Source organism: Bos indicus x Bos taurus, chromosome 5 (assembly GCF_003369695.1).
Source record: "Bos indicus x Bos taurus breed Angus x Brahman F1 hybrid chromosome 5, Bos_hybrid_MaternalHap_v2.0, whole genome shotgun sequence".
NCBI classification, from domain to species: Eukaryota; Metazoa; Chordata; class Mammalia; order Artiodactyla; family Bovidae; genus Bos; species Bos indicus x Bos taurus.
Window position 1 is genome coordinate 17,278,753 of NC_040080.1, and position 27,584 is coordinate 17,306,336.

At 44.0% G+C, this 27,584-nt stretch overlaps 1 protein-coding gene and 1 pseudogene across 1 annotated transcript in view; both read left to right on the top strand.

Annotated features, from left to right (window-relative positions):
- The first annotated feature begins 3,217 nt into the window (after positions 1-3,217).
- Positions 3,218-8,368, top strand: LOC113892399 (annotated as a pseudogene).
- A 12,062-nt stretch (positions 8,369-20,430) lies between these two features.
- Positions 20,431-27,584, top strand: part of LOC113893400 (antigen WC1.1-like) — a 60,376-nt gene continuing 53,222 nt past the window's right edge. Inside the window, 1 exon segment of the mRNA XM_027543402.1 lies at positions 20,431-20,503. Coding sequence (XP_027399203.1) covers positions 20,431-20,503 — 73 coding nt within the window.

Below are 27,584 nucleotides of genomic sequence, written 5' to 3' on the forward strand. Positions count from 1 at the left end.
TTGGCAATATGTGAACCGTGAACTTCCTGATGTTCAAGCTGGTTTTAGAAAAGGCAGAGGAACCAGAGATCAAATTGCCAACATCCACTGGATCATTGGAAAAGCAAGAGAGTTCCAGAAAAACATCTATTTCTGCTTTATTGACTATGCCAAAGCCTTTGACTGTGTGGATCACAATAAACTGTGGAAAATTCTGAAAGAGATGGGAATACCAGGCAACCTGATCTGCCTCTTGAGAAATTTGTATGCAGGTCAGGAAGCAACAGTTAGAACTGGACATGGAACAACAGACTAGTTACAAATAGGAAGAGGAGTACGTCAAGGCTGTATATTGTCATCCTGTTTATTTAACTTCTATGCAGAGTACATCATGAGAAACGCTGGACTGGAAGAAACACAAGCTGGAATTAAGATTGCTGGGAGAAATATCAATAACCTCAGATATGCAGATGACACCACCCTTATGGCAGACAGGGAAGAGGAACTAAAAAGCCTCTTGATGAAAGTGAAAGTGGAGAGTGAAATAGTTGGCTTAAAGTCAACATTCAGAAAACGAAGTTCATGGCATCCGGTCCCATCACTTCATGGGAAATAGATGGGGAAACAGTGGAAACAGTGTCAGACTTTATTTTTCTGGGCTCCAAAATCACTGCAGATGGTGACTACAGCCATGAAATTAAAAGACGCTTACTCCTTGGAAGGAAAGTTATGACCAACCTAGATAGCATATTCAAAAGCAGAGACATTACTTTGCCAACAAAGGTTCATCTAGTCAAGGCTATGGTTTTTCCTGTGGTCATGTATGGATGTGAGAGTAGGACTGTGAAGAAGGCTGAGTGCTGAAGAATTGATGCTTTTGAACTGTGGTATTGGAGAAGACCGTTGAGAGTTCCTTGGACTGCAAGGAGATCCAAGCAGTCCATTCTGAAGATCAGCCCTGGGATTTCTTTGGAAGAAATGATGCTAAAGCTGAAACTCCAGTACTTCGGCCACCTCATGCGAAGAGTTGACTCACTGGAAAAGACTCTGATGCTGGGAGGGATTGGGGGCAAGAGGAGAAGGGGACGACAGAGGATGAGATGGCTGGATGGCATCACTGACTCGATGGACATGAGTCTAGTGAACTCCGGGAGTTGGTGATGGACTGGGAGGCCTGGCGTGCTGCGATTCATGGGGTCGCAGAGTCGGACACGACTGAGCAACTGATCTGATCTGATCTGATCTGATCTGAAACATCCTAAGGTCCTTAAGTTTGTTACATCTGTAAAGTTCCTTTTGCCACGTCAGGTACATATTCACAGGTACTAAGGGTTGGTATGTGGACATTTGTGGCTCCGTTATTTTGCTTCCCTCCCCAAATACCCACATCACATTCCATCCACAAACCATTTTAGAGTTTTTTTTTTCAGGAAGCAGGAGTCAGTTCTCCATCCCGCAGGTGGCCTGATAGGTCTTTCTCTGTTTGTATCCACTACATCATCGTGGTAGAAATAGAAAGACAGACACAAATGGATAAAGTCTGGTAGAAGTGAGGCAATGATAGTGAAAGATTGTTGTTGAATCATGCAAAGACGCCAGGATTCTTGGCCCCCGGAGGAGAAGAATTCAATCTGGGGCCAGAGACGAGGCTTGATCGCTCAGAGCTTTTGTGTAATAAAGTTTTATTAAAGTATAAAGGAGATAGAGAAAGCATCTGACATAGGCATCAGAAGAGGGCAGAAAGAGTACCCCCCTGCTAGTCTTCAGCTGGATGTTATATAGTCACTAGCAGTCTGTTAATGAAAGAAAGGAATGTCTTAAAATTCAGAATGGCACCAGGCCCCTCACCCATGAGATGCATTTTGGGGTAATCTTGGCACCAAATGGTTTATCCTGGGCCATAAAATGATTAACTTGAATCTTGAAGAAGGGCAGACCACCATACAAATAGTTTAATTTACATAGATTAGGGGAACAATATCTGAGTATAACAACTGGTTTGTCAAGTAGGTTCTGAGCCAAGAGGCGGAACCAACTTGAAGACGGAGCTTGGGGTAAATGCATAGTATATTAGCATCAGTTCAATTCACTCAGTCGTGTCCAACTCTTTGCGACCCCATGAATCACAGCACGCCAGGCCTCCCAGTCCATCACCAACTCCTGGAGTTCACTCAGACTCACGTCCATCGAGTCAGTGATGCCATCCAGCCATCTCATCCCCTGTCGTCCCCTTCTCCTCTTGCCCCCAATCCCTCCCAGCATCAGAGTCTTTTCCAATGAATCAACTCTTCACATGAGGTGGCTGAAGTACTGGAGTTTCAGCTTTAGCATCATTTCTTCCAAAGTAATCCCAGGGCTGATCTCCTTCAGAATGGACTGGTTGGATCTTCTTGCAGTCCAAGGAACTCTCAAGAGTCTTCTCCAACACCACAGTTCAAAAGCATCAATTCTTCAGCACTCAGCCTTCTTCACAGTCCTACTCTCACATCCATACATGACCACAAGAAAAACCATAGCCTTGACTAGACGGACCTTTGTTGGCAAGGTAATGTCTCTGCTTTTGAATATGCTATCTAGGTTGGTCATAACTTTCCTTCCAAGGAGTAAGCATCTTTTAATTTCATGGCTGCAGTCACCATCTGCAGTGATTTTGGAGCCCAGAAAAATAAAGTCGGACACTGTTTCCCCATCTATTTCCCATGAAGTGATGGGACCGGATGCCATGATCTTCGTTTTCTGAATGTTGAGCTTTAAGCCAACTTTTTCACTCTCCACTTTCACTTTCATCAAGAGGCTTTTGAGTTCCTCTTCACTTTCTGCCATAAGGGTGGTGTCATCTGCAAGCTTAAGACAAACATTTCCATAAGAAAAAGGCATTTGTTATCTCTAGGGTTGAGAATAGTTAACTTCAGGCAAAACCAGGTGACATTATGGCAACACATTATTTTAAGAGAAACCTCCTTTTAAATTTGTATAGAGAAGGAAAAAATATCACTAGTTTGTTTCCTCCTGCTGCTTAAGAGAGATAAAAATGTTTGACACTTGCAGGCTATTTCCTCCGTTTGGAGACCCCTAGCCTTCCTGCCTGTTACCCTCTTAATAATCTTGTCAACTAGTGGGCATCTCTGCAGTTGGATCAGTGATGTATGGTCACAGTTTCTGGGAGAGAGGAAGACCCAGAGCCCTGAGCAGAGTGCTCACTGTGTCCTGTCTCCTCTCTTTCAATCTTAGAGTTCCTGGCCCTCCGGATGGTGAGCGAGGACCAGCAGTGTGCTGGGTGGCTGGAAGTTTTCTACAACGGGACCTGGGGCAGTGTCTGCCATAACCCCATAGATGACATCACCGTGTCCGTGATCTGCAGACAGCTTGGCTGTGGGGACAGTGGAACCCTCGACACTTTTGTTGCTCTTAGAGAAGGTTCTAGGCCCCGGTGGTAGATGGAATCCAGTGTCAGAAAACTGACACCTGTCTCTGGCAGTGTCCTTCTGACCCTTGGAAATACAGTTCCTGCTCTCCAAAGGAGGAAGCCTATATCTCGTGTGCAGGTGACTTACTTTCTGTTTCTGTCTGTCTCAACCCCGAAGGATGTTGTTAGAGTGATTTATGCTTTCCAGTCTAAGTGATGATTTTAAGTTGAGTCTACAAAATGTCTATGTGCCTGTGTCTGTGTGTGTGTTTGTATTTGTTGTGGGGTGTGGAGACCAATAAATGATGAACAGTTACAGTTATTTCAGCTGATGATCATATGCACTGAATGTCTCAGACCAGGAGATAATGAGCCTGTGTTTTCACATGTCATTTGCACTGAGTCAGACCTTAGATAATCTTATGTGGGGACAGGACCACCCCCAGCTGTCCCTGATCCACTGTTTCCCCGTTGTGTGCAGGAAGAAGACCCAAGAGCTGTCCAACTTCTGCCCCCTGTACAGGTATGTCAGCCCCCTCCCTGTGGCTTCCAGGGGCTCCCGCCCACCAGGGCAGTCACAGGAGGGGCTGCTGCCTTTTCAGACAGAGAGAAGCTCCGGCTCGGGCGGGGGAGACAGCAAGTGCTCAGGGCGGGTGGAGGTCTGGCACAGCGGCTCCTGGGGCACTGTGTGCGATGACTCCTGGAGCCTGGCACAGGCCGAGGTGGTGTGTCAGCAGCTGGGCTGAGGCCAGGCCCTGGAAGCCATGTGGTCTGCAGCATTTGGCCCTGGAAATGGGAGCATCTGGCTGGGAAAGGTGTGGTGCAGGGGCTGGGACTCTTCCCTATGGGACTGTGCTGCGGAGCCCTGGGGGCAGAGTGACTGCAAGCACGAGGAGGATGCTGGTGTGATGTGCTCTGGTGAGTGAGGGGCTCAGGGCCCACCCTGGGTGATCTGGGCAGCACAGGGACAGCGGGCTGGACTAGGGGTGGTGGGGAGTTTGTGTTCAGAGAGTGTATGGGTGCTGGGGCTCTGATCTAGCACAGTGAAGCTGGGAGGACTGGGCACTGATGTCATGGAGACTGAGGTGGTGATTTCAGGGCTCAGGAGGGAAAAATGGGTTACCCTGTGATCTGGCCAATTCCGTTTACCCAATCTCCTATTTTTCTCTTTAGGTGCAGGGACAACATTGCCCCCGACTACAGCAGGTACTGTGGTCCATCCATGGGCAGGGGAGAATACTCAGATTCTGGTAACCTGTTCTGTTGGCTCTCTGACAACTCAGGAGATGAAAGAGCCTGAGGAGTCCTGGCTGTTGGGAAGGAGCTGGGGCATTGTGTTGGGGAACGCCCTGCCTTGGTTCCCAGGGCCACATGTTTCTCAGGCCCAGGATCCAAAAGAGTCTAGTTCCGGTGATGCAGATTCTAAAGTTCTCCCATTCTCCTACCTGCCCCTGAGTGTTGCTCCTCATCATTGAGGTGTGGGTCTCAGGACTGTTTGATGCCCAAGGAGAAGGGATGAGCCGGGTCCTCAGGCTGTCTGGGCCCGGCAGCTCCCTGACAATCCCTGGCTTTGCCTCGGGGCCACAATGGCCGGAGTGGAGTTGACTTGTCTCAGGATGAGACCTGGAGGAGCCCAGTCACTATTAGTATATTTGTGTCTGAGGCTAGGATACCATCATCCAGAGCCCCCAGAAATGCTGGTACAGGGGGTTTCTCTGTGCCCAGGACCTTCTTCACACCCTGTTGCCTTGCTTTCCTTAGGGGCCAGACCAACCTCAAATCCTCTCCCTGGCATCTTCTCCCTGACTGGGGTCCTCTGCCTCATCCTGGGGTCTCTTCTCTTCCTGGTCCTCATCATACTAGTGACTCAGCTGCTCAGATGGAGAGCAGAGCACAGAGAGGGGCTGCAGGGGGAACTGGGGACCAGGAAGAGTGTGTGCAGGCAGAAGATGTGGCAGGTGTGAGGAGGGGAACCTGGGCCAGGTCTCTGTTCTGAGTCTGTAGAGCTCCACATGGTCCGTGCTGAGCTCTAAGGGCTGAACATACAGAGGTTCTTAGGACTGGGGTGTGAACTCTCATATGTCATGGCCTCTCCTGTGAGACCAGAAAGAGTCAGGGCTGAGCTGTGGATTCAGGACAGATGAGGGGAGAAGGTGCCAACACAGTGCATGGGGTAAGAGATGATGCTGAGGTCCAGGCAGCCTCTGTGTGAGCATTGGGGAGATGAATGTGGGTCTGCTGGATCGGGGTGTCTGGGGCGGCATCTCTGACCTGCTAGGGGATCTCTCAGCCTTATCCAGCTATGAAGATGCTCTTGCTGAAGCTGTGTATGAGGAGCCTGATTACCTCATGACTCAGAAGGAGGGTCTTCTGGGCAGCCCAGGTGGGTGTCTCTGCTTGCCTTCCTGGGACCTCTGGTTGTCACCTCCCACTGGCTGTGAACATCTTCTCAGCGTCCACAGACCCCATGGGTGTGCCCCAGGCTTACAGAGGTAGCTCTCCAAAGTGGCAGGATGGCCTCTCAAAGCCCCGTGAGCCCCCAGCCCCCACCTACACTGCAGGATCCTGGTCTGCCCCTTCCCAGCCTTAACACAGGTCCCGTGAGTGTGGGGAGGGTCATTCTGTGTGATGTGTGATGTTTGTCTCCACTTTAGGCCTCCTGTCAGATGGTGAGGACAACAATGACTCCACATCTGCTCCAGGTAATAGAGGTAGACCTGCCTTATTTGGACTTTGGGGAGGAGAGTTTCCCTCATAGAGACGAGATGCAAGGGGAGCAGTCTTCATTTGATGGACCAGAGGCATCCCTTGTGTCCAGATGGGGTCTGTCCTTCCCTTTTTCTGACTGTTCTGTGATGTCTCACATTGGAGTGGGGCTCTCTGTGTCCAGAATCACAACAGGCACACACTGGTTTTAAAAATAATTTCTGTAAAGCACAATTTGTCAAAATACTTTAGTACTGCTCAATGGTAGGAGAGTTACTTTGGAATATATATTTTCAAACAGGAAATATTAAGATGTAAAACCATGTTTTGGTTCATGGACACATCAAAATGAAACATGGTCTTAGAGAAAAAGATCCTTTAAAACAAGGAGTGACTGGTGCCTCTAGCAGCTCAGAAACTGGGTCAGAAGTATCCTAGGTATTTCTCAGACCAACCCCCTTACTGTGGTTTCATCTGACCCCTGCTCTGCCCTCAGAAGTGCCAGATCAGAGGACTGTTGCCCTTGGTGAGGATTACGATGATGGTGAAGAGGCACCAGTGACTGGGGCTCCTCCTCACTCTCAGGGGAGTGAGGAGGAAGTGCTCCCAGAGAAGGAAGATGGGATGAGGTCTCAGACAGGTGAGTGAGATTAACTGATCCCCTGTAATCTTCGGTCTTTGTCCTGGAAAAGGTGAATTTGAGCTCCTCAATGCCCAGCCTCTGCAGTTTCAAAATATGGGTAATCTCATGCATTTGATGAGCCACCCTAATGGCTCAGATGGTAAAGAATCTAACTGCAATGCAGGAGACCTGGGTTTGATCACTGGATCAGGAAGAGCCCCTGAAGAAGGGAATGTCTACTCACTCCAGTATTCTTGCATGGATAATCCAATGGACAGAGGAGCCTGGTGGGCTACAGTTCATAGCGTTGCAAAGAGTCAGACACAGCTGAGTAACTAACACTTCACTTCTCAACCATATGCCATCTTTAATGCTGTCAGACTCCTTGGGGGTGGGGGGGTGAGGAATCACTCTACTTTTGGCATTTATGTCCCCATATACAACATAAATTTTCATTTTATTTGTGATATATCTACATTAAAATTTATAGATTAGGGACTTTTCTGGTAATCCAGTGGTTAGGATTCTACACATTCACTTCTATGGCCTGGGTTCAATCCCTGGTCAAGGAACTAAGATCCCACAAGCATTGTGTAGTAGTCAAAAGAAATAGATAGCTTATAGATTAATTGAGCATATTTACCAAATCCAAAAGTAGACAAGTGTTTTGATAACATCTCTGTGCTGCCCTGAACGTGAAAGACAGAGATTTTAAAAATGTATTGCAGTATTGAAATTTGTGAGTCATCTGATAATTTAAGATGAGGTCTGTGTATAAGGTTGCAATGACATGTACAAAGTCTATGGTATATGGTGGCCTTAACATTAAGCCATGTTGGTGGGTCATTGACTCGGAGCTGATGGTCAGCTAAGGTCTAATTTCCCCCAGATATTTCAGTTGTCAAGAGAAAACACTCTTTCTCTGGAAGAGAGTATTTATCCATCTGAGGGCCTGTGTGGTCCTTGGGAGGGGCCATCTGTGGATGCTCCTGTGATACTCTTTGTGGACATTTGGGAACATGCATCAGGATAACTAAGAGCAGAGTTGGTTTATGAGTGAGGAACTCAGATTTTCCCTGTGTCCACTCTCCCTCTCACTGTGATTTCACATCTGTCAGCTGTGAGAGGAGAACATTTAAATTTGTTGTTATGCTCTTACTGTCCCTGGGCATCTCCTTGCTAGTGTGTAGCCTGGAAGCAGATCTTCCCAGAGCTCCTGTGTGAGCACAGGTCTCCTGTGATGCAGAATTTCCATATGAACTGAGGCCCAGAGACCACATGGACCGGATCTGAGAGGACAGCCTGGATCCATCCGCACTGTAACTGGTGTGAAATAGTCTGAGCCTCCTGCCCACACCTGGGTCCCAGGGATGCTTTGTCATCATCACTTGTTTAACAGGCTTCCAACACACTGTCCAGTTCCTTTGTCTCAGTTCTAATTATGCTTCTTTTTGCTCTTTCAGGCTCTTCTCTAAACGTCTCTAGAGAGGAAACTGATCCTGAGGAAGGAGAACAGAGCCCCTGCCTACTCCAGGGGGAGAAAGGGGACCCTGGGTACGATGATGTTGAACTCAGTGTCCTGGGAACATCCACAGTGGCTTTCCTGTGATGTTGTATTAAATACAAGATGATTCCTCAGATATTCTGCTGCTGCTGCTAAGTCACTTCAGTCGTGTCCGACTCTGTGTGACCCCATAGACGGCAGCCTAGCAGGCTCCCCCGTCCCTGGGATTCTCCAGGCAAGAACACTGGATTGGGTTGCCGTTTTCTTCTCCAATGCATGAAAGTGAAAAGTGAAAGGGAAGTCACTCAGTCGTGTCCGACTTTTCCTGACCCCATGGACTGCAGCCTACCAGGCTCCTCCGTCCATGAGATTTTCCAAGCAAGAGTACTGGAGTAGGGTGCCATCGCCTTCTCCGTCAGATATTCTAATTGCCTGTATTTCAGTAGAGGCTGACCTGTGATGGTGTTATATGGAAATTGCTCAAAATGAAATATTCTGATTAAAGTAACTTTTTCTTTTGCTTTGTTAATAATTACCAAGTTCCATGTCAAATGCTTTTAGATGATTGGTCTGCAAACACCATTTTCCTCAAAGGAAATACACGATGAGGGCACTGCCCTGTTTTCTCACCTTCTTCAAAGGCTAATGAGATTTTGCCTGGGATCACAAATGCTCCAGGTCACTCTTACTTAGAAAAAGCATCTAAACTTGGTCCACATTCACACTCTCCTTCCTAGCAAGATGAATTTGCCGACCAGAAAATATAGTCAGAACCTTATAGAGTTATTTTATTTGGTGCGAATGCTTAGGACTCTAAGCCCTAGAGACAATATCTCGGTAGCTCTGAGAAAACTGCTCCAAGCAGGCAGGAAGGGAAGTCAGGTTATATACAAGTTTGCAACAAAGGGAGAGGCAGTCTGAACATCAAAGATCAGGTACCAAGTTAAGGAATTTAGTGTTCTGTTTCTGGGAAGATGCAAGCCTCTGGACTCACTTGATTCAATCCTTCCGTATGCAGCTCAGCTATCTGGGGCCAACCCTGTTTCCTTGCTCCCCTTAAGGAGTGGCAGATGGCTGCTTCTTGCTTTCCCCAGCTCCTCAGCAATCACCATGGAGGGGTGGCAGCATCCCCTGGATCAGTTTTGGGAGCCCTCATTCACAACTGGAGACCAGAAATCATTGATGTCTGTGACATTTCTTGTTTATTGATATGGCAGGAGATATTTTTATTTTACAAACTCATGAAAAAAAACCCAATCCTGAACATTCCTGTATGTTCTCCTTGAGATGTCACATCACCTGTTTTAACCTGTTCTTGGTCACCAGACTTGGATGTGAGTTTCAAAGTTGGAGTTTGCTCTTTGGAGAAAAGGGATACATTTTTCCTTAACCTGCCTAAGTGCTCACGGGCCAATTAAAACTCTAACTCTACCTAACTACTTCTCCCTTTTTCATCTCTCATTCCCTAGGTTACTTTATCTGTTTATTTCTCAAGCAGATATAGACTCCTCCTTGCTCTCTCCCATGTCTAGTCGGTTATCAAATCCTTATGAATCCATTCTTTCCATACCTTCGTACTTTTTCTTCAGGACATTACCATTTCTTGTCTGTCCAATTATCTATCCTTCTGAGTGAATTATATCAGCTCATATCTCTCTCTAATTGATGGATGGCAAATTGTTGCTCACCCACACCCTGTATTCACATGGGACAAGAGGGCAAGAAAGTGGAGACCTAGGCAGAGGGGATCCAGAAGAAGGTATATAGATGGGAAGATCAAGTACGTTTGTCTACTTATGTTTCAAAGATGTGGATGGAGCGATCTGATATGACTGAATTCTTAAAAGAAGTTCAGTTCAGTTCAGTCTCTCAGTCGTGTCCGGCTCTTTGTGACCCCATGGACTGCAGCATGCCAGGTTTCCCTGTTTATCACCAACTCCCAGAGCTTACTCAAACTCATGTCCATTGAGTTATTGATGCCATCCAACCACCTCATCCTCTGTCGTCTCCTTTTCCTCCCACCTTCAATCTTTCCCAGCATCAGGGTCTTTTCCAATGAGTCAGTTCTTCCCATCAGGTGGCCAAAGTATTGGAATTTCAGCTTTAGCATCAGTCCTTCCAAAGAACATTCAGGACTGATTTCCTTTAGGATGGACTGGTTGAATCTCCTTGCTGTGCAGGGACTCTCAAGAGTCTTCTCCAAAACCACACTTCAAAAGTATTAATACATCGGCGCTCAGCTTTCTTTATAGTCCAACTCTCACATCCATACATGTCTACTGGAAAAACCATAGCCTTGACTAGACGGACCTTTGTTGGCAAAGCAATATTTCTGCTTTTTAATATGCTATCTAGGTTGGTCATAGCTTTTCTTCCAAGGAGCAAATGTCTTTTAATTTCATGGGTGCAATCACCATCTGCAGTGATTTTGGAGCCCCCAAAAATAAAGTCAGCCACTGTTTCCCCATCTATTTCCCATAAAGTGATGGGACCAGAAGCCATGATCTTAGTTTTCTGAATGTTGAGCTTTAAGCCAACTTTTTCACTCTCCTCTTTCACTTTCATCAAGAGGCTCTTTAGTTCTTCCTCGCTTTCTGCTATAAGGGTGGTGTCATCTGTGTATCTAAGGTGATTGATATTTCTCCCAGCAATCTTGATTCCAGCTTGTGCTTCATCCAGTCCAGCATTTCTCATGATGTACTCTGCATATAAGTTAAAAGAGCAAGGTGACAATATACAGCCTTGACATACTCCTTTCTGGATTTGGAACCAGGCTGTTGTTCCATGTCCAGTTCTAACTGTTGCTTCTTGACCTGCATATAGATTTCTCAGGAAGCAAGTCAGGTTTTCTGATATTCCCATCTCTTGATGAATTAAATCTAGAACTTAAATAAAGAATTTCAGGCTAATAGGCTTCTCTGAAAACACACTGTTTCAAGATTGCTTTAATCTGGTTACTACTGAAAATGTAAATGTGATACTGTTGTGATTCTTCAGGGTAGAGAGAGCTGTCATGTAGGAGTGGCCAAGTATTACATTTCACAACACCCCCCTGCCCCCAGTTCCACTGTGGACATGTGGAGAGGCTGCTGAACTAATATAAGACCTGAGAGTGATGGCCTGGTTGTAAGTTGAACCCACCCAGTCCCTGGCTGATGGCTCTGCATGGTGTCCAGTGCTCATATCTATAGTCACGCTTGCAGTCTTCATAGTTCTAGGCTGTGCTTGGGGGTGGGAAGATACCCAGGACTTCTCCCAGGGCAGCTCATCATTGGGAAGTATTCACCATTGGGAAGTAATGAAATAAATGACATATGATGAAAGAAATAAAGTATACCCACCAAGAAGCTCAGTGAACTCCAAAAAACACAGATAAACAATCAAATTCAGGTAAAGAATATGTGAACAAAATAAGGTTAAAAATTATGTATTATAATTATTGCTATTGTTTTTAATTTTTGGCTTTACTGGGTCTTTGTTGCTGCACATGGGCTTTCTCTAGTTGCAGCAAGCAGGCACTACTTCTCTTTGTGGACAGCAGGCTTCTCTATGCGGCGGCTTCTCTTGTTTGGAGCACAGGCTCTAGGAGCTCAGGCTTCAGTACTTGCAGAGTGTAGGTTCCTGTTTGTGGTTTGTGGGTCCTAGAGCATGGGCTCAGCATTTGTTGTGCACGGGCTCTGAGTCACTCCACAGAAATAAATTCAGTTTTTTTTTTTTTTTTTTTAAAGAGACAGAAATGATAAAAAAAAAAAAGGAAGCAAACAGGGAGTTTGCTGTTGGTTTAGTGGTTAGGATTCGATCCTTTCACTGCTGTGCCTGGATTCAACCCTGGTCAGAGAACTGAGATCCCTGAAGCTGTGCAATGAGGCAGAAAAAGAGAAGGAATCAAACAGAAATTCTTTTTAAGATTGCAATGAATGAAATGCAACAAAATGGAAAATGCTACAGAAAGCATCAGCAATAGCAGGAGAATCTTTGAGGCAGAAGACAAGAAAATTGAAACTAACCAGCCAGAGGACAAAGAAGAAAAAAGAATGAAAAAACTGTGAAAGAACCTGTGTGAACTATGGGATGACTTTCACAGTAACAACCTGCACATTATTGGAGTCCCAGAAGGAGAAGAGAGGGAGAAAGGGACAGAGATTGTACTTAAAGAAATAATAGCAGATAAGTTCCACATCTGATGAGATTTAGACATCCAAGTTCATGTAGCTAATAGGTCACTCCTCAGAGTTCATTCAAAATGATTGTCTCCAAGACACATTGCTTATAATCAACACAAAGAGAGAATTTTAGAAGCATCAAGATAAAAGCAAATGCTCTCACACACACAAAATCTCTGAAGAACCTTAAGAATATCAGCAGACTTCTCAGAAGAAAGCTGACAAGCCAAGAGAGAAAGGGATGATATATTCAAACTGATGAAAGAAAAAAACCTGCAAACCAAGAATACTTTTCTCAGGAAGGTTGTCTTTCAGAAATGAAGATGGGTTACAAACTTTCCCCCCAAAATAACAGTTGAGGGAGTTCACCAACCGAGTTTTGTCTTACAAGATTGCTGAGGGGAGTTCTTAGGTCTCCCACATTGCAGGCAGATGCTTTAACCTCTGAGCCACCAAGGAAACCCAAATGAAGGATACTAATTATTATATTAAAGAAGTGAAAATATACAGCAGACGTGTAAATGTAAATATGTAATGCAATTCCGAGTATTCTAACACTGAGTATGGTAGTGTGCTAACCAGTTAGCTCTAGTTTACGGGGAGCATTAAAGTAACTATAGAGAAAAATATTTTGTTAGTGATATACAATATAAATACAGATAAATTCTGACATCAAAAGCAGAAAGTATAGGAGAGGATCAAAAGGTAGAGCTTTTGTATGTGATTGAAATTAATTTGTTATCAGTAAAATATAGACTATTGTGTCTTTAAGATATTTTATGTGAGCCATGTAAAAAAATGTAAAAACCTACAGTAGATTCACAAAAAGTAGAGAGAGAAAAATCAAAGCACATCATTATCCAAAACGATCAGTTCACAGTTCTAACTGTTGTACAGAAAAGTCAAGTTATTGTGGTCTCTACAGCATCCTTCAGTATCAGCCCCAGAGGACCTTCCTTTTACAAAGTGAAAGACTAATTAGTCTGTTTGTTATTTTAAGCCAAAGAACTCTATCTGCACCTCATCTCCTTCCTTATGTCATATAGATGGTGTGGCTGTGCTTTTTTAATTGCAAATTTTCTTCTTGTGATGTTCCTGTGTGGTTTTAATTGAAAAACTGCCAAGTGATAAATCATCCAAATACCCTGTCTCCTCTGTTGGGTCTGATTAAGACTTAATAAGAAGCCACATGTGAGTGTGTTGTGGTTTGTCTTGTGTATCCTTAGAGATAGAGGTTTGCAGTGTTTGTTGTGATGTATCTGGTGGTGATACGCACCTTCTTTTTTGAAAATCAAATTTTGGTCTGTTAATTGCTGAAAACATTTATCTTTAAAACAAAAATGTCAATTAGCTAAATAATGTCCTCAAAAATAGTTCTTCATAGTTAAGATAATTTCTCTTAAATATCTAGCATAGTGCCATTCAATCATTCAGCAAACCTTAGATGAGCATCTATTAACTTATAGAGAGTGGAAAGACAAAGCTTATACTCAGGTACAGGCCTCACTCCAATCCTGGGCCCTGGCAGGGCTTCAGCAGATGCCTGTAGCCTGTAGGAGCCTTGGATAGCATGCCCAGATGGGGAAGGATTCGATGATAAGGAAAAGAGAATCTGTTCACAGACTTTAAGATGTTAAAGAAGGAGCACATTTTGCTGTATTTCCAATGTTCTTAGGCTGGTCCTCAGACTGGACTCAGATGCACCAATGCTCCATGTGCAATAGATCATCAGGTCATGGAGTTCAAGTCTGAGCAACCACTCAGCCTTTGAACTCTGAGTGCCATTCCAGTGGCACTAATCTTGGATTTAAGTGGCTTAAGAATGACCACCCACAAGAACTCAATAGCTCTGGAGTTGGCAATTACATCAACTCTGAACAGAGGTGGATTAATCATGAAGCTAACAAAGCTTCACCTTCACAGCCTCTCCTTACACCTGCCCCTTCCAAGTCCTGTGAGGGGATCCCTAGGGCTGTGCTCATAAGAATATAGGTTTTGAATGTGCCATTTTCTTTTTTTTTTTTTTGAATGTGCCATTTTCTTGAGTTGAGGGGAGAAATTCAGCAAAATTATTTCTTAACCAAAGGTGAAGTAGTTAATTATCTGCATGGAGCACTAAACTCAGGAATCAGATATGTTCAGGAAATAAAAAAAAACTTACAGGGCTTAGAAATACATGCTGCCTTTTCATTAGTATAGAATTGGTAGAAGGCAAAAACAGGATCAAAGATGATGGATAGGCTAACTCAGAGTAAAGAAGAGCTGTTTAAGGATGAATGTCAAGATGCCAAGAGACAAATTCGGGAAACTGAGCCTGACTGTCAGCATCGAGTGATGTAAAGGGAACAGGAGATGCACTAGGGGCAGGTGCTCTTAAACAGGACTTAGATCTAGGTGTTGGTCAATCAGAAATGGTGACTGAGAAACAACCAAGCCCAACAGAGGAAGCAAGGTGAGATCAGAGGGAGTAGCTTAAGATGAAGACACAGAAGGAAGAGGAGATCTAGGAAAGGACCTGCTTCATGTGACGGATTCTGTCTTCAAGTCTTCTTTTTCCTTGGTATCCATCAGAAGAGACTCTGTTCTGCTGCTGAAAAAAGTGACCCCCAAATCTCAGGGGCAACGCACACACACACATACACATATACACACATACACATATACAAGTGAACACATACTTACATGCTCATATACACACACACACATATACACACACTCATCACAACCTACAGACATCTGTGGTCTGTGAGGCTCTCGCACGTGCACCATCTGGAATATGCAGCTTCCGGGGCAGGAAAAAGAGAGAGACTAGAAAGTCACACTTGGGCTTTTCCTGCCTTCACTCAGAAGTGACATAGGTGACACCGCCCACATTTCATTGGCCACAATGAGTCACTGAGGAGTAGAAGTACAGCTATTTGACAAGTATTACTGTCTATCTACATCCTTCAGTAGAACTCCTGAGAGCAGTGCTGTCAGTTTTTTCTCACCTTGGAGAAGCTTCTTAGGTACAGCTTTGTGCAGAGATTGAACGTGATCTGACTCTCTCGGAGTGGGATTTGAAGGCATTTTCTATCTGGCTCCTTTGGTGTGTCTCTGACTCCTTATTCCACTTCAGCTTGTTCAAATGGGATTAATCAGATTTGTGTCTCCCCTGCCCTTCTCCCTTCCCCACTCAGTATCACTAACTGCAGGGTGATTGTTCAGCATTTGTTCATGCATTCATTTCTTATCTGATATTTGTTAAGCTCTTTCTATGTGTCTTTACTTGACCTTATGGAGGCATTGAAGAACAAGACACAATACTTGCTCCCAAAAAATACCACTTTAGAAACAAAACGAAAGTTTTTACAGATTAAATAGACACAGCAGTAATTCTGAACTGGAAGAATTAGAAAGCATTCACAGAAGTGACAACTCTGTGCTTTTAAAAATAAAGGAAGTTATACATATTTTCTTTCTGTAGTGGGCTTGAACATGTGTCCTCTAGATTCAAATACGCATAAATGTAATACTCGCTATTTTTATAACTGATTTCATCTTGTGCAGTAGCAAGGGGTGTTTACATGGACTGAAAGTTCCATGAAGTTAACATAGACTCTCCCATTTAAAATTTGTCCCCCAAGTTAGCTTGGATTTATGTTAATAATTATCTTGTCAAATCCAGTTCCAGCTCCTGCTAAGACTGGTTTTCCTCTATTTCAGGAGGCATCTTCTTGTTTCTCCTCCCACAGATGGTGTCTGGGGTGGGAGGGCTTCTTCCTTTCCAACAGCAGCAGGGAAGGGCCCTTGGTCTGCTTGCTCACCACTTAGAATATGCTTGTCTTTGATTTAGTAGCTTTGATCTGCTCTGGTCTCTGGGTATTTGATATTGCACTATGGAGGAATGAATGAGGCCAATTCAGTGCCACACTCTTTGTTTGATGTTGCCAGTCATATACTGTAAAGGGTTGAACAGAGATGATGGGTTGGACCTCAGTCAGCTCATGACCAGCTCATGACCAAGCTCATCACATGCCCTTGTGAAGAAGTTGTCTTTAGTAAAGAAGCCTTTACAAATCTTGGTCCCAGCCATGCAAGGAACACAGATGGTGAGGTGGGTCACCAGTACTTTGGTATAACAACTCAATTGATTGTTTCTTTTTAAGGTGATATAGTTCTTTTTTAATTCAAAAATATTTTGTATATTAGTCCCTCTGATTGGTCCCAAAAATGTCCCTCTACCAAGGATATTTAATTATTAACTTTCCTAGCAAAGAGATTGCTGAACCTCTGAAACCTCCATATTTTCATGGTGATTTGGGATTAATAATGCTACATATTGTATTGCTTTACAATCCATAAGATTGAATAAACAGTTAGTCTAAGTTAAAGAACAGGATTGTTCCTGCTCTTTACTTCTGCACTTCTAATTCAATATAGAGCTGTTAAACTAAAATTTTTTATAACAAAATTTCTTCCTGTTACAGTTATGTGTGGTTTGAACTGAAAATATGCCAAATGATAAATATATAAACATCCGGACCACATGGCCATATCTGATTAAGACCAGAACAGGAGGCTTCATGGTGTTCACCTGTCAGTGTGCTGAGGTTTGTCTTCTTTATCTTCAGATACATAAAGACGCAGTGTTTATACATGTTTAGAACTGGCTCTCTCAGCACTGTTCTTGGAATGGGGCTAGCCTTGTTTTTGGTATTTCAATTTATGGCATTCATTGTAGAAAAGTGTAGAAGTTAACCAATACATAGCTTATACCATTTAATCATATTGAAATATCATTACAACAAGTGACACAACTTGCATTGTGCTGTTAAGTCCTCACATCAAGTTAAATTATATCTCAAAAGATTTCTTTGGATTGAAATGATTTGTGTAAAATACCTGGCTGACATTCATTCATTCAGGTATACAATAGACATCATTTGGGATTTTTAATTAACAGGCACCGGGGATAAGGAGGTGAATTAGACACAGAACTTTACCAAGTCCATTTATAAAGTAAAATTAGCAAGTAAACAACTTAATTCATGAGGTTCACAGTAGATAAGGTCGAGGTTTATGAGCAGTAGAACCTCTCTCTGGGGCACAGAGAGAAGGGGCGATGTGTGGGAGACTCTCAACTCTGTCCCCAATCACCGTCACAGCATGAGATTCCTGGGAGAGTTCTGACAGCTCCAGTCAAGGCTCCAGGTAACAGAATTGAATTCCTGTTCTAGAGTCCTGGGGTTCCTGGGATGGGATGGAGAGAGGGGCCCTGATATTGCTTTTCTGCCAAGATGATGTACTACTGTTGACTAGTTATATCTCTTACTAATGCCAACTCATTTAATTCTAACCAAAACTCTGTCATCTATACACAAGTATAACTCTTCTTTTACAGACGAAGCCACTATACAGAGAGTGTAAGGACCCTGTTCAAGGTCACACACATGGTATGTGGCTGAGCTCTGAGTCAGGCCAGGCAGACTGGTTGCTGAGCCTGTTCTCCTGACCCCTGAAGTTCACATGGACACAGCTGGGTTAGGGTCCTCCCTAAAGCTTTCCTCCTTGAAATCTTGGATGAGATGGGACACTGAGATTTCCTTATGTGTCAGAGAAGATAAACCTTCATCAGAGGGTGAGTTGGTCCATGTTGACCTGTATCCCCAGCTATGGGGTAGAGGGTGCTGCCTGGACACAGCCTGCCAGCCCTGGGTTAACCCCTCCTTCCAGCCCACTCCATCCTTATAACAGGGTATGGAGTCCATAACAGTATTTCACTTGTGAGATCTCAATCCTGAGGTGGAACCATGTGTACCTGGTTCACTAAACACATCCCTGTGTCATCCTGTGGGAGGAATGACTGGACTCCAGGAAGCACGTCCTGTGTTCTACGTATTTGTCTGGTGGTTTCTGGTGATGCTGCAGAGTCCATAACTGGGTAAGGAATGGTGACTCTGGGACCCAGGGGGAATACAGCATCGACTCTAGTGACTGAGCAGATCCCGTTCCTACTCCAGTCCCTGAGTTTATATTCTGGTTTTGATCTTTATAATAAGTTATTATCACTACGGTTTTAAGCATCCAGAGGAGATGGGGTTCATGTACAGATGGAGGCTTGGAAGTCAGAGGAATACAGGGCAAATAAGTGACTATTGTAAAATAATGGATTAATATTAGCATATTTAGAGGGAGAAAAGCATATGTTCAATTGAACTTTCTCCGTTTTCATTTACCTGAGTCTCAAGGACAGAGAAGCTATGTCTGCTGACCAGGATGAGGTGTTCTCCCAGTGGGGATGTGACAGGGCTGTGGACTGGTCCACAGCTGCCCTCAGGTGTGGGAGGGGAAGGGTGTGAAGCCGTTTCTGAGCTCTGGTGGGGACTCTGGGGCATGTGTGTCACAGGTGGGTCCTTCCCACATTTGTGCTGAAATGATGAGAGTCAGGGTGACGGGGCCTCAGGGTGGGTTTGTGTGGACCACAGAGGGGCATCAAGGGAATCTTGAGCCTGAGGGAGTATGAGAAATGAAGGCAGTATGTTAGTGACCTTGAATTTCAATGGGGGTGCTCTATCTTGCATTACTTATGGCCCTATTCAGTCTCTATACTCATTCCAGGGCTACTTTCTGGAAAGCATCTGGGAGCTTCTCTGATCAGTGGAAACAGAACAAGGCAGCGATGGCCACACTGGACATCAGACCCTTCTGCTTGGCTCTGTGCACCCAATCTACCTGGGCTTCCATTCTTGCTGCCACCTTTCCTCTTAGACTCAGAAGAGGTTCTGTTTCTGCTTCACTCGCCTCTTCTTTGCCCCTTGCATGCAGCCACTGTGCAGCAGAATACTTTCTATTTATCCTTCTGTCTGGGGGCAGTTGTTTTAAATTATATTTTACATCTTCTTTAGTTATGGCTTATAATACAAGGGTGTTATGAATCTTGTAAAACCAAACTTTCAATATGCAAAGAGGGACAATGTGAAGTTTAGAAAACCCAAATCTTTCTAAGTTATATATTTTCTTCTCTTAGATCCCCAAATCTTATTTTGGCAGGCTAGAGTTGAATGATAACTCCTACTTTCTCTTTGTTTCCTGTAACAGCAATCTCTTTCTCTCTTGAAGCATCATTTGTTGACTAGCTGAGAGGGATATTTCACGTAAAATTAATGAAATAAAGGGAAAGGGACTTAGCATGTCTGAAAATCCCTTATAGGGCTTCCCAGGTGGCTCAGCAATAAAGAACCTGCCTGCCAATGCAGGAGACACAGGAGACGTGGATTCAATGCCTGGGTTGAGACGATCCCCTCAAGAAGGAAATGGCAACCCATTCCAGTATTCTTGCCTAGGAAATCCTGTGGACAGAGGAGCCTGGCAGATTACAATCCAGGGGTCACAAAAAGTAGGACACAACTGAGCACACAAGCACCTTCTCTGGGACCCAGTCTCCAGATCATTCTGTGAGGAGAAGACCTGCAATCTCATCCACTCAACTTAATGGTTCCCTCCCCACCTTCTCCACGGTCACCTGTGAATTCCTGAAATCCTTGTCCTCATTTTCTGCTGGCCTGAGAAATGTTCTTGTGCTTGAGGCTTTCTTGTAGTACTCTGCTTGATCCTGAGCTCAGTGCTGGGGAAGATCAATGCTTGATACCACCAAAGTTATTCTCCGTGGTCCAGTGAATTCCACAACCTGACCCTGCAAGATTTTACAGTTTTGGGGGATTGGCCAAGGTAATCAGAGGAAAGAATGGTACTCATAGTTTTTGATGCAACTTTTTTACTCCAGCCCTGGTCAGGGGGCCCGGCTCTCAGGACCATGGAAGCAGGAGGTCAAAGGACCGTGTTACTCATATAAGGAGATGTTGAAGATTCAGAAGCTCATTGGTGTCTGAGCTGCAGAAAGTGGCAGATGCAGCCTCCGATAGTGCCTGAAATGGTGAGAGGTGTCACTATTGGCTCCCAGGAGGGAGGGTGTAAGGGGTGGTCTACATAGACCCCGGTCGGCACCCTGACGCCTCCTCACAGGCTGATCCTGCAGCTGGGACTGTGACCTTGAGGACGTGGGGTCAGGATGGCTCTGGGCAGACACCTCTCCCTGCGGGGACTCTGTGTCCTCCTCCTCGGCACCATGGTGGGTGGTCAAGGTAAGAGCTGCCCCTCTGCCCTGGGTCCACACCAAGCAGTGCATGCCTTGGTGAAGGGAAAGGTGTCTGTAGCTGTGGAGCTGAACCTCAGTGTTTTTGACCAAAAAGGAGCCACGCTGACTGTGAATACTTGTCCGTCTCCTGTGGGGGGTCCACTGCTAGTTGTGGCAGATTTTACAGAGCAGTGAGGTTTGCTCTGGACCGAGCTGGGTCAGCCTGAGTCCCCTCCACTCCCTCAGGGAGCTTCTAGGGCCCAGTGGCTCCCAGTGTGTGGAAGGTCCAGCAACTGACCTCAGCTGGGACTCTGGGCTGTTCCAACACTCTCCACGTGCCTGGTGTTTGAGCACTGCCCCTGGGTCCCCATGTTTCCTGTGTGTATACTCCTGTAGGCTCTGTGTTTGTATTTGTGTGTGTGTGTGTGAGGGTGAGTGAGGAGTGTGTGAGGTTGTGTGTGTGTGTGTGGAGTGTGTGAGGTTGTGTGTGTGTGGAGTGTGTGTGTGTGTGTGATTGTGAGGCATGTGTGAGGGTGTGTGAGGAGTGTGTGAGGGTGTGTGTGTGTGGAGTGTGTGGAGTGTGTGTGTGTGAGGAGTGAGTGAGGAGTTTGTGTGTGTGTGTGTGTGTGTGTGTGTGTGGAGTGGGAGTGTATGAGGAGTTTGTGTATATATGTGTGTGTGAGGAGTGTGGATCCTGTCTCTGTGAGAGGAACGGAGCTGATGAGCAGGGACTGAGTCCATTGGTCTGTGAAGCAAACAGCATCCCACAGGGCTGGATGTCTTGGCCACTGCATGTAACCAGATCAGAGATAATGGTGCACCTGCCTGCCTCTCTCTGGCTCCTCTCTCCCCATCCCCCAGGCTCCCCTCTGATTGTTGCTGTGTCTTCCCAGCACTGGGCTCTGTGAGATGCTCTGCCAGCTTACCTCACCTGTCCCTACCAGGTGTCCATTACAGAGCAGAAGCCCACAGCCAGGAGAGGGGACCTCTTGTCTGTAGAGATCAGTTGATGTGCAGCCGCAGGTGTATAAGTTCCCTAGTCTCTGCCCCAGTTCCTGTGACATTTCCTGATGTGTTGGGGCCCTGGGATGGTCCTTTCCCCTCCCAGGATCTGCTGTGACTCTGTAGGGAGCACTTTCTGCCTCGCGCCCTCTCCTGTTCCTCTCTGGAGCTGGTTTCCCCTGAGTGAGAGGACGGCGGGCGTCAGGGCTGGGGCTGCGGAGAATCTGGTCTCCAGCCTGGAGAAAGCAGCTTTCTCAGATGTGGGTGCTGATCTGGCTGAGACTCCATGCAGCCCCATCTCATCTAAGAGCTCACTGTCATCCCCTAGACCTCAGCCTTGTGTCCACAGATCTCCTTGGGAAGTCCCCTCCCTCCTCATCTCTGCTCCTTGAGTGCTGGGCAGGTGCTGGTGAAATGTCTCCTTCTGAGGGCTCTGGAGGTCAGAGGTGGGTTTTGGTCGCAGAAGGGGGAGATGATGGGTGTTTTGATGCATGGCCCCCTCCTCTTACAAGAAAAACTGTAGGTAATTTCATCAGTTGTTTTTTAAGAAGCAAGAATATTTCACCAAAGCAAGCACTATTTTCATTTTCTTTGAAACAACACCATTCAGAATTATCCTATAACATTTTATTCTTCTACTTCATGTTACAGTAGACTTGCTCCTTGTAGAATAATAGTCTTGGCCTTTCTGAGCATCTGATGATTTCTCACATGTTACAGGAATCTCCACCTTGAAATTCATGATGGGCATTGGCATAAAACTCTCTCTCAAATGCAATTGATGCCATTAGACACAAAAACATAGATCCTCAGGATTAGATAATCTGGCATATATTGTTTTGTATCCTGTTTTTACAATCCAGAATATATTTTGGGCATTTTTCTATATCATTAACTATTCTTTTACACACTAAAGCATTTTATTGTAGAATTAAAAAATACAGGCTATCACAGGGATAGTACTGAATTTTTAAACTGCCTCCAGCTATTTCACTATATGCAGAAATGCAATATGCTCACCTGACCATCTGTATTGAGCATTCAGTTGTTTTCAAAATTTTTTGCTATTATGAAAATGTTACTCTGAACTTCCCTGTGTTTAAATGTAGGACCATCCATGACTGCTTCTCTTAATCATATTCTAAAGGTGAGGTTTCCAGGAATTCCCTGGTGGTCCAGTAACTAAGACTCCCTGCTCCTAGTGCAGGGTCCCAGATTTGATCCCTGGTCAGGGAACTAGATTCCACATGTGGCAACTGAGAGTTCGCATGCTGCAGCTAAAGATCTTGCATATGGCAACTAAGACCTAGGCAGACAAATAAATAGATAAATAAACAAATATTTAAATGTTGGGAAAAAAAAAGTGGAGTTGCTGCTTTATAGGCTGAGTATCTCTAAGGTTTTAAGGCTTTGTACCTATACCTTTACGGTTTTTGGTATATAGAGATTAATGCTTGCCAGAAATAGCTGCACTGAACTTTAATTCTACAAATGGTGAATGAGAATGTTAGTTTCCACATAGGTTCACCAACTTTGTCTTCTTACAAGGTTCTAAAACCTTAGCCAGTTTGGTAGGCAAACACTGGCATATATTAGCTAATTTAATTCTTCGTTTGTGAATTACTTTGCTGATTACATTTGTCCTTTTTACCTTGTGATGGCTATCATTTTTGTCATGATTTGTATTGAAGCTCTTTATACTACTACTATCATCTACTGCAACAACCTACAGTGCACTTACTTATATGAACAAATTTGAGCACACAACAGTCCAACAAGCAGAATATATTTTTTATCCACCAAACAGATCACTGAGGGAAAGCAAAGTCACTTGCCTAAGATGAGTCAGTTGTAAGACACAGAGGTAAGACTTGAAACCAAGCAGTTTGGGTGCAAGTCCTTGTCCTATTGAATTACATTATTTATAGACTGAAGACGCTTCCTTCAGTTTACTATTTGATTTTTTTGGCTGTACCAAACCAGACCAGGAAGCAAGCCTGTGGTACCTGCACTGGAAGTGCAGAGCCCTAATTGTTGGACCACCAGGGAAGTCCCTCAAGGAAGTTTCTAATAATATTAATTGCCTGTTAAAATTTCCCGTTTTTGTTTCCACTTTCAGAGCCTTGTCAAGCATGTTCTTCCCCACTTCAAATTTAAATAAATTATTTTTATCTGTAATAATTTTATGAATATATTTAAATGTGTAAATACTAAATAATTGTGTAAGTTATTTTATGTATGATATGACATTCTACCTAATTTTATTTTTTCCAATGTCATTCCTGAATTATTTCTTTTTCTTTTCTTACTGATTTGAATGCCATAAATGTGCTAAATTATATCATTTCCATACCTTCTTTTCAGAATTTATTTAGACTTTCATTCCACAAATGTTTATTAATTTAAAGGTGGGTTTGTGGGGCATTCGATCCATACCCTTTGCAATTCACCAGATGCTGAGGCCCTAATGATGGTGAATAAAGCTCCCTGGCCCATATTAACTGATAGTCTAGTGAGTCTGGACAATAAAACTAGAAATTATAATAAACTCTGATAAGTGCCATCAGTGGGGACACCAGCGGGTTTTTTTTTTTTTTTCCCAATGAGTTATCTTTTCTCATCAAGTGACCAAAGTATTGGAGCTTCAACTTCAGTATCTGTCCTTCCAATGAATATTCAGGGTTGATTTCCTTTAGGATTGACTGGTGGGATTTCCTGACAGTCCAAGGCACTCTCAAGAGTCTTCTCCAACACCACAGTTCAAAAGCATCAATTCTTCAGTGCTGCTTCCCGGGTGGTGCTAGTGGTAAAGGACCCGCCTGCCAATGCAGGAGACATAAGAGATGCAGTTTCAGTCCCTGGGTTGGGAAGATCCCCTGGAGAAGGAAATGACAATCCACTCCAGTATTCTTGCCTGGGGAATCCCATGGATAGAGAAACCTGGCAGGCTGTGATCCATAGGGTCACAAACAGTTGGATACTACTGAAACGACTTAGCATGCATGCACGCAGCTTTCTTTATGGTTCAACTCTCACATCCATACATGACCACAGGAAAAATCACAGCTTTGACTCTACGGACTTTTGTTGGCAAATTGAGGTCTCTGCTTTTTAATATGCGGACTAGGTTTGTTATGGATTTTCTTCCAAGGAGCAAGTGTCTTTTCATTTCCTGGTTGCAGTCACTGTCCACAGGGATTTTGGAGCCCCAAAAATAAAATCTGTTGCTACTTCCACTTTTTCCCCATTGAATTTAGTTCAGATGACCATTTCAAGTATTAAAAGCTGAGAAATATATTTCAAGCTCCCATTACTATTATTCCTGTCATTCTTTCCCTTGCATTTGCAAAAGTTTTTGTCTCTCTATATAGTTGTTTTTATCTATTGTTTCCAGCTTTATTGGAAGGTAATCACCATATAATAAGATATAAGTGAAAGGTGTATAGTATGATGACTTGAAATACATATGTATATATTCTCCAGTGAAGACATACAGGTGTCCAAAAAACACATGAAAAGATGCTGAGCATCACTAACCATCAGAGAAATGCAAATCAAAAGTACAAAGAGGCATCACCTCACACCACTCAGAATTGGCCATCAAAAACTCTATAAAGCATAAATGCTGGGAATGGTGTGGAGAAAAGGGACTCAACCAAGAGCAGACTCATTGGAAATGATGCTGGGAAACATTGAAGGCAAGAGGAGAAGGGGGTGGCAGAGGAGGAGATGGTTAGATAGCATGATGGTTAGAAATCATCATGAATTTGAGCAAACTTCAGGAGATAGTGGAGGACAGGTGAGCCTGGAGTGCGTCAGTCCATGAATTGACAAAGAGTTAGACATGACTTAGCAACTGAACAACAACAAATAACTGATTCACTGTGCTGTACAGAGGATACAACATTGTAAAGCAACTATACTCCAATAAAAATTAATTTTAAAAGGATACAAATGAACTTATTTACAAAGCAGAAGCAGACTTACAGATATCCAAAACAACTTATGGTTACACAAGGGGAAATGTTGGGAGTTAGGGAGAGGGATAAATCAGGAATTTGAAATTAACACACACACACCTTACTATATATATATGATAGATAATCGACATGGACCTACTGTATCGCACAGGGAAGTCTAACCAGTATTCTGTGATAAGCTATGAGAGAAAAGAATCTAAAAAAGAATGAGTGTATGTATTAAAATATATAACTGAGTCACTTTACTGTACACCTGAAACTAACACAACATTGTAAATCAACTATACTCCAAAAATTAAAGTATTAAAAAAGAAATACATATATATTTTGAAACTATTAACATAATTAAGTTAGTTAACACATTTATCACAGCACATAATTACTGTGTGTATGTTATGAGAACTTTTAAGATTGACTTTATTAGTAATGATCAAATATACAATCCAGTATTGTCAACTAAGATCATGACAACTGATTCCATCATTTCTTGGCAAAAAGATGGGGAAAAAGTGGAAACAGTGACATATTTTATCTTCTCAGGCTCCAAAATCACCATAGTTGGTGACTGAAGCTGTGAAATCAAAAGATGTTTTCTCCTTGGAAGAAAAGCTATGGCAAATCTAGGCAGCATATTAAAAAACAGAGAGATCACTTTACCAAGAAAGGTCCCTATAATCAAATCTATGGCTTTTCCAGTAGTCATGTATGGTTGTGAGAGCTGGACCATAAAGAAGGTTGAGCGCCAAAGAAGTGATGCTTTCAAACTGTGGTGCTGGAGAATACTCTTGAGAGTCCCTTGGGCAATGAGGAGATCAATCTGTCAATCCTAAAGGATATCAACCTGAATATTCATTGGAAGACCGATGCTGAAGCTCCAATACTTTGGCCACCTGATATGAAGAGCCAATTCACTGGAAAAGACCCTGATGTTGGGAAAGACTGAGAGCAGGAGAAGAAAGGAGTGACAGAGGATGAGATAGTTGGATGGCATCACCAACTCAATGGACATGAGTTTGAGCAAACTCCAGAAAATAGTGAAGGACAAGGAAGCCTGATGTGCTGAAGTTCATGGGCTTGCAGAGAGTAGGACATGACTTGGTGACTAAATAACAATTGTCAACTACAGTCACATGTACATTCCATCCCCAGGGCTTATCTATATTCTAAGTGGAAGTTTGTACCACCATCATCCTTTCCTCCCACTCCCATCCCTACCCAGGCAACCACCAATTTACTCTCCTTATCTATGAATTTGTTTTTTGTTTTTAAGAGTTCACATGTAAATGAGACCAAACAGTATTTGCTTTTCTCTGTCTTACTTCTTTCACTTAGCATAATGCCTTCCTACATTAGTTATGTGTTGCTGTGCTACAAATTACTGCAAAGCTTGGCCCTCATGATTAGAGCCCGTGCTCAGCAACAAGAGAAGCCACTGGCATGAGAGGCTCATACGCCACAATGAAGAGTAGCCTCCACTCTCTGTAACTAGAGAAAGTCTGTGAGTGGCAACAAAAACCCAGCACAGCCAAAAATAAACAAACAAAACAAAACAACAGCTTAAAGCAACAAACATCTAGCACCTCATAATTTCCATGGGCTAGGAATCGGCAAGGATTACCAGGGTCCTCTGACTTGTGTTGTTTCACTGGTTCAGTCATCTGAAGGTTCAACAAGGGGTGGGTACCACTCAAACCCACCTGGTTGTTGGCAGCATTCAGACTCTAGGAGACTGTTTAACTGAGAGCCTCAGTCTCTTGCTGGCTGTTGCCAAGAGGCCTCCCTTGGTTGCTTGTAGTGAGGGTCTCTCCATACACAGCTCACAGTGTGGCAGCTGGCTTCATTAGAGCAAGAGAGAGAGAGTAGATAGGTCACCAAAGGGAAACCAGAGTCATCTTGAAACCTAATCTCTTAAGTGACATCTCATCACTTTTGCCAAATACTATTTGTACATGCATGTTACTAGATACATTGGAGTGTGGGGATTACACAAGGGCATGAACACAGGTGACGGAAATAACTGGGACACTGCGGAGCCTGTTACCCCAGCCCTCTGTTCCTGAGCTGGATGAGATGCTCCCTATGGACAGGGAAGGAGAGGGAGGATTC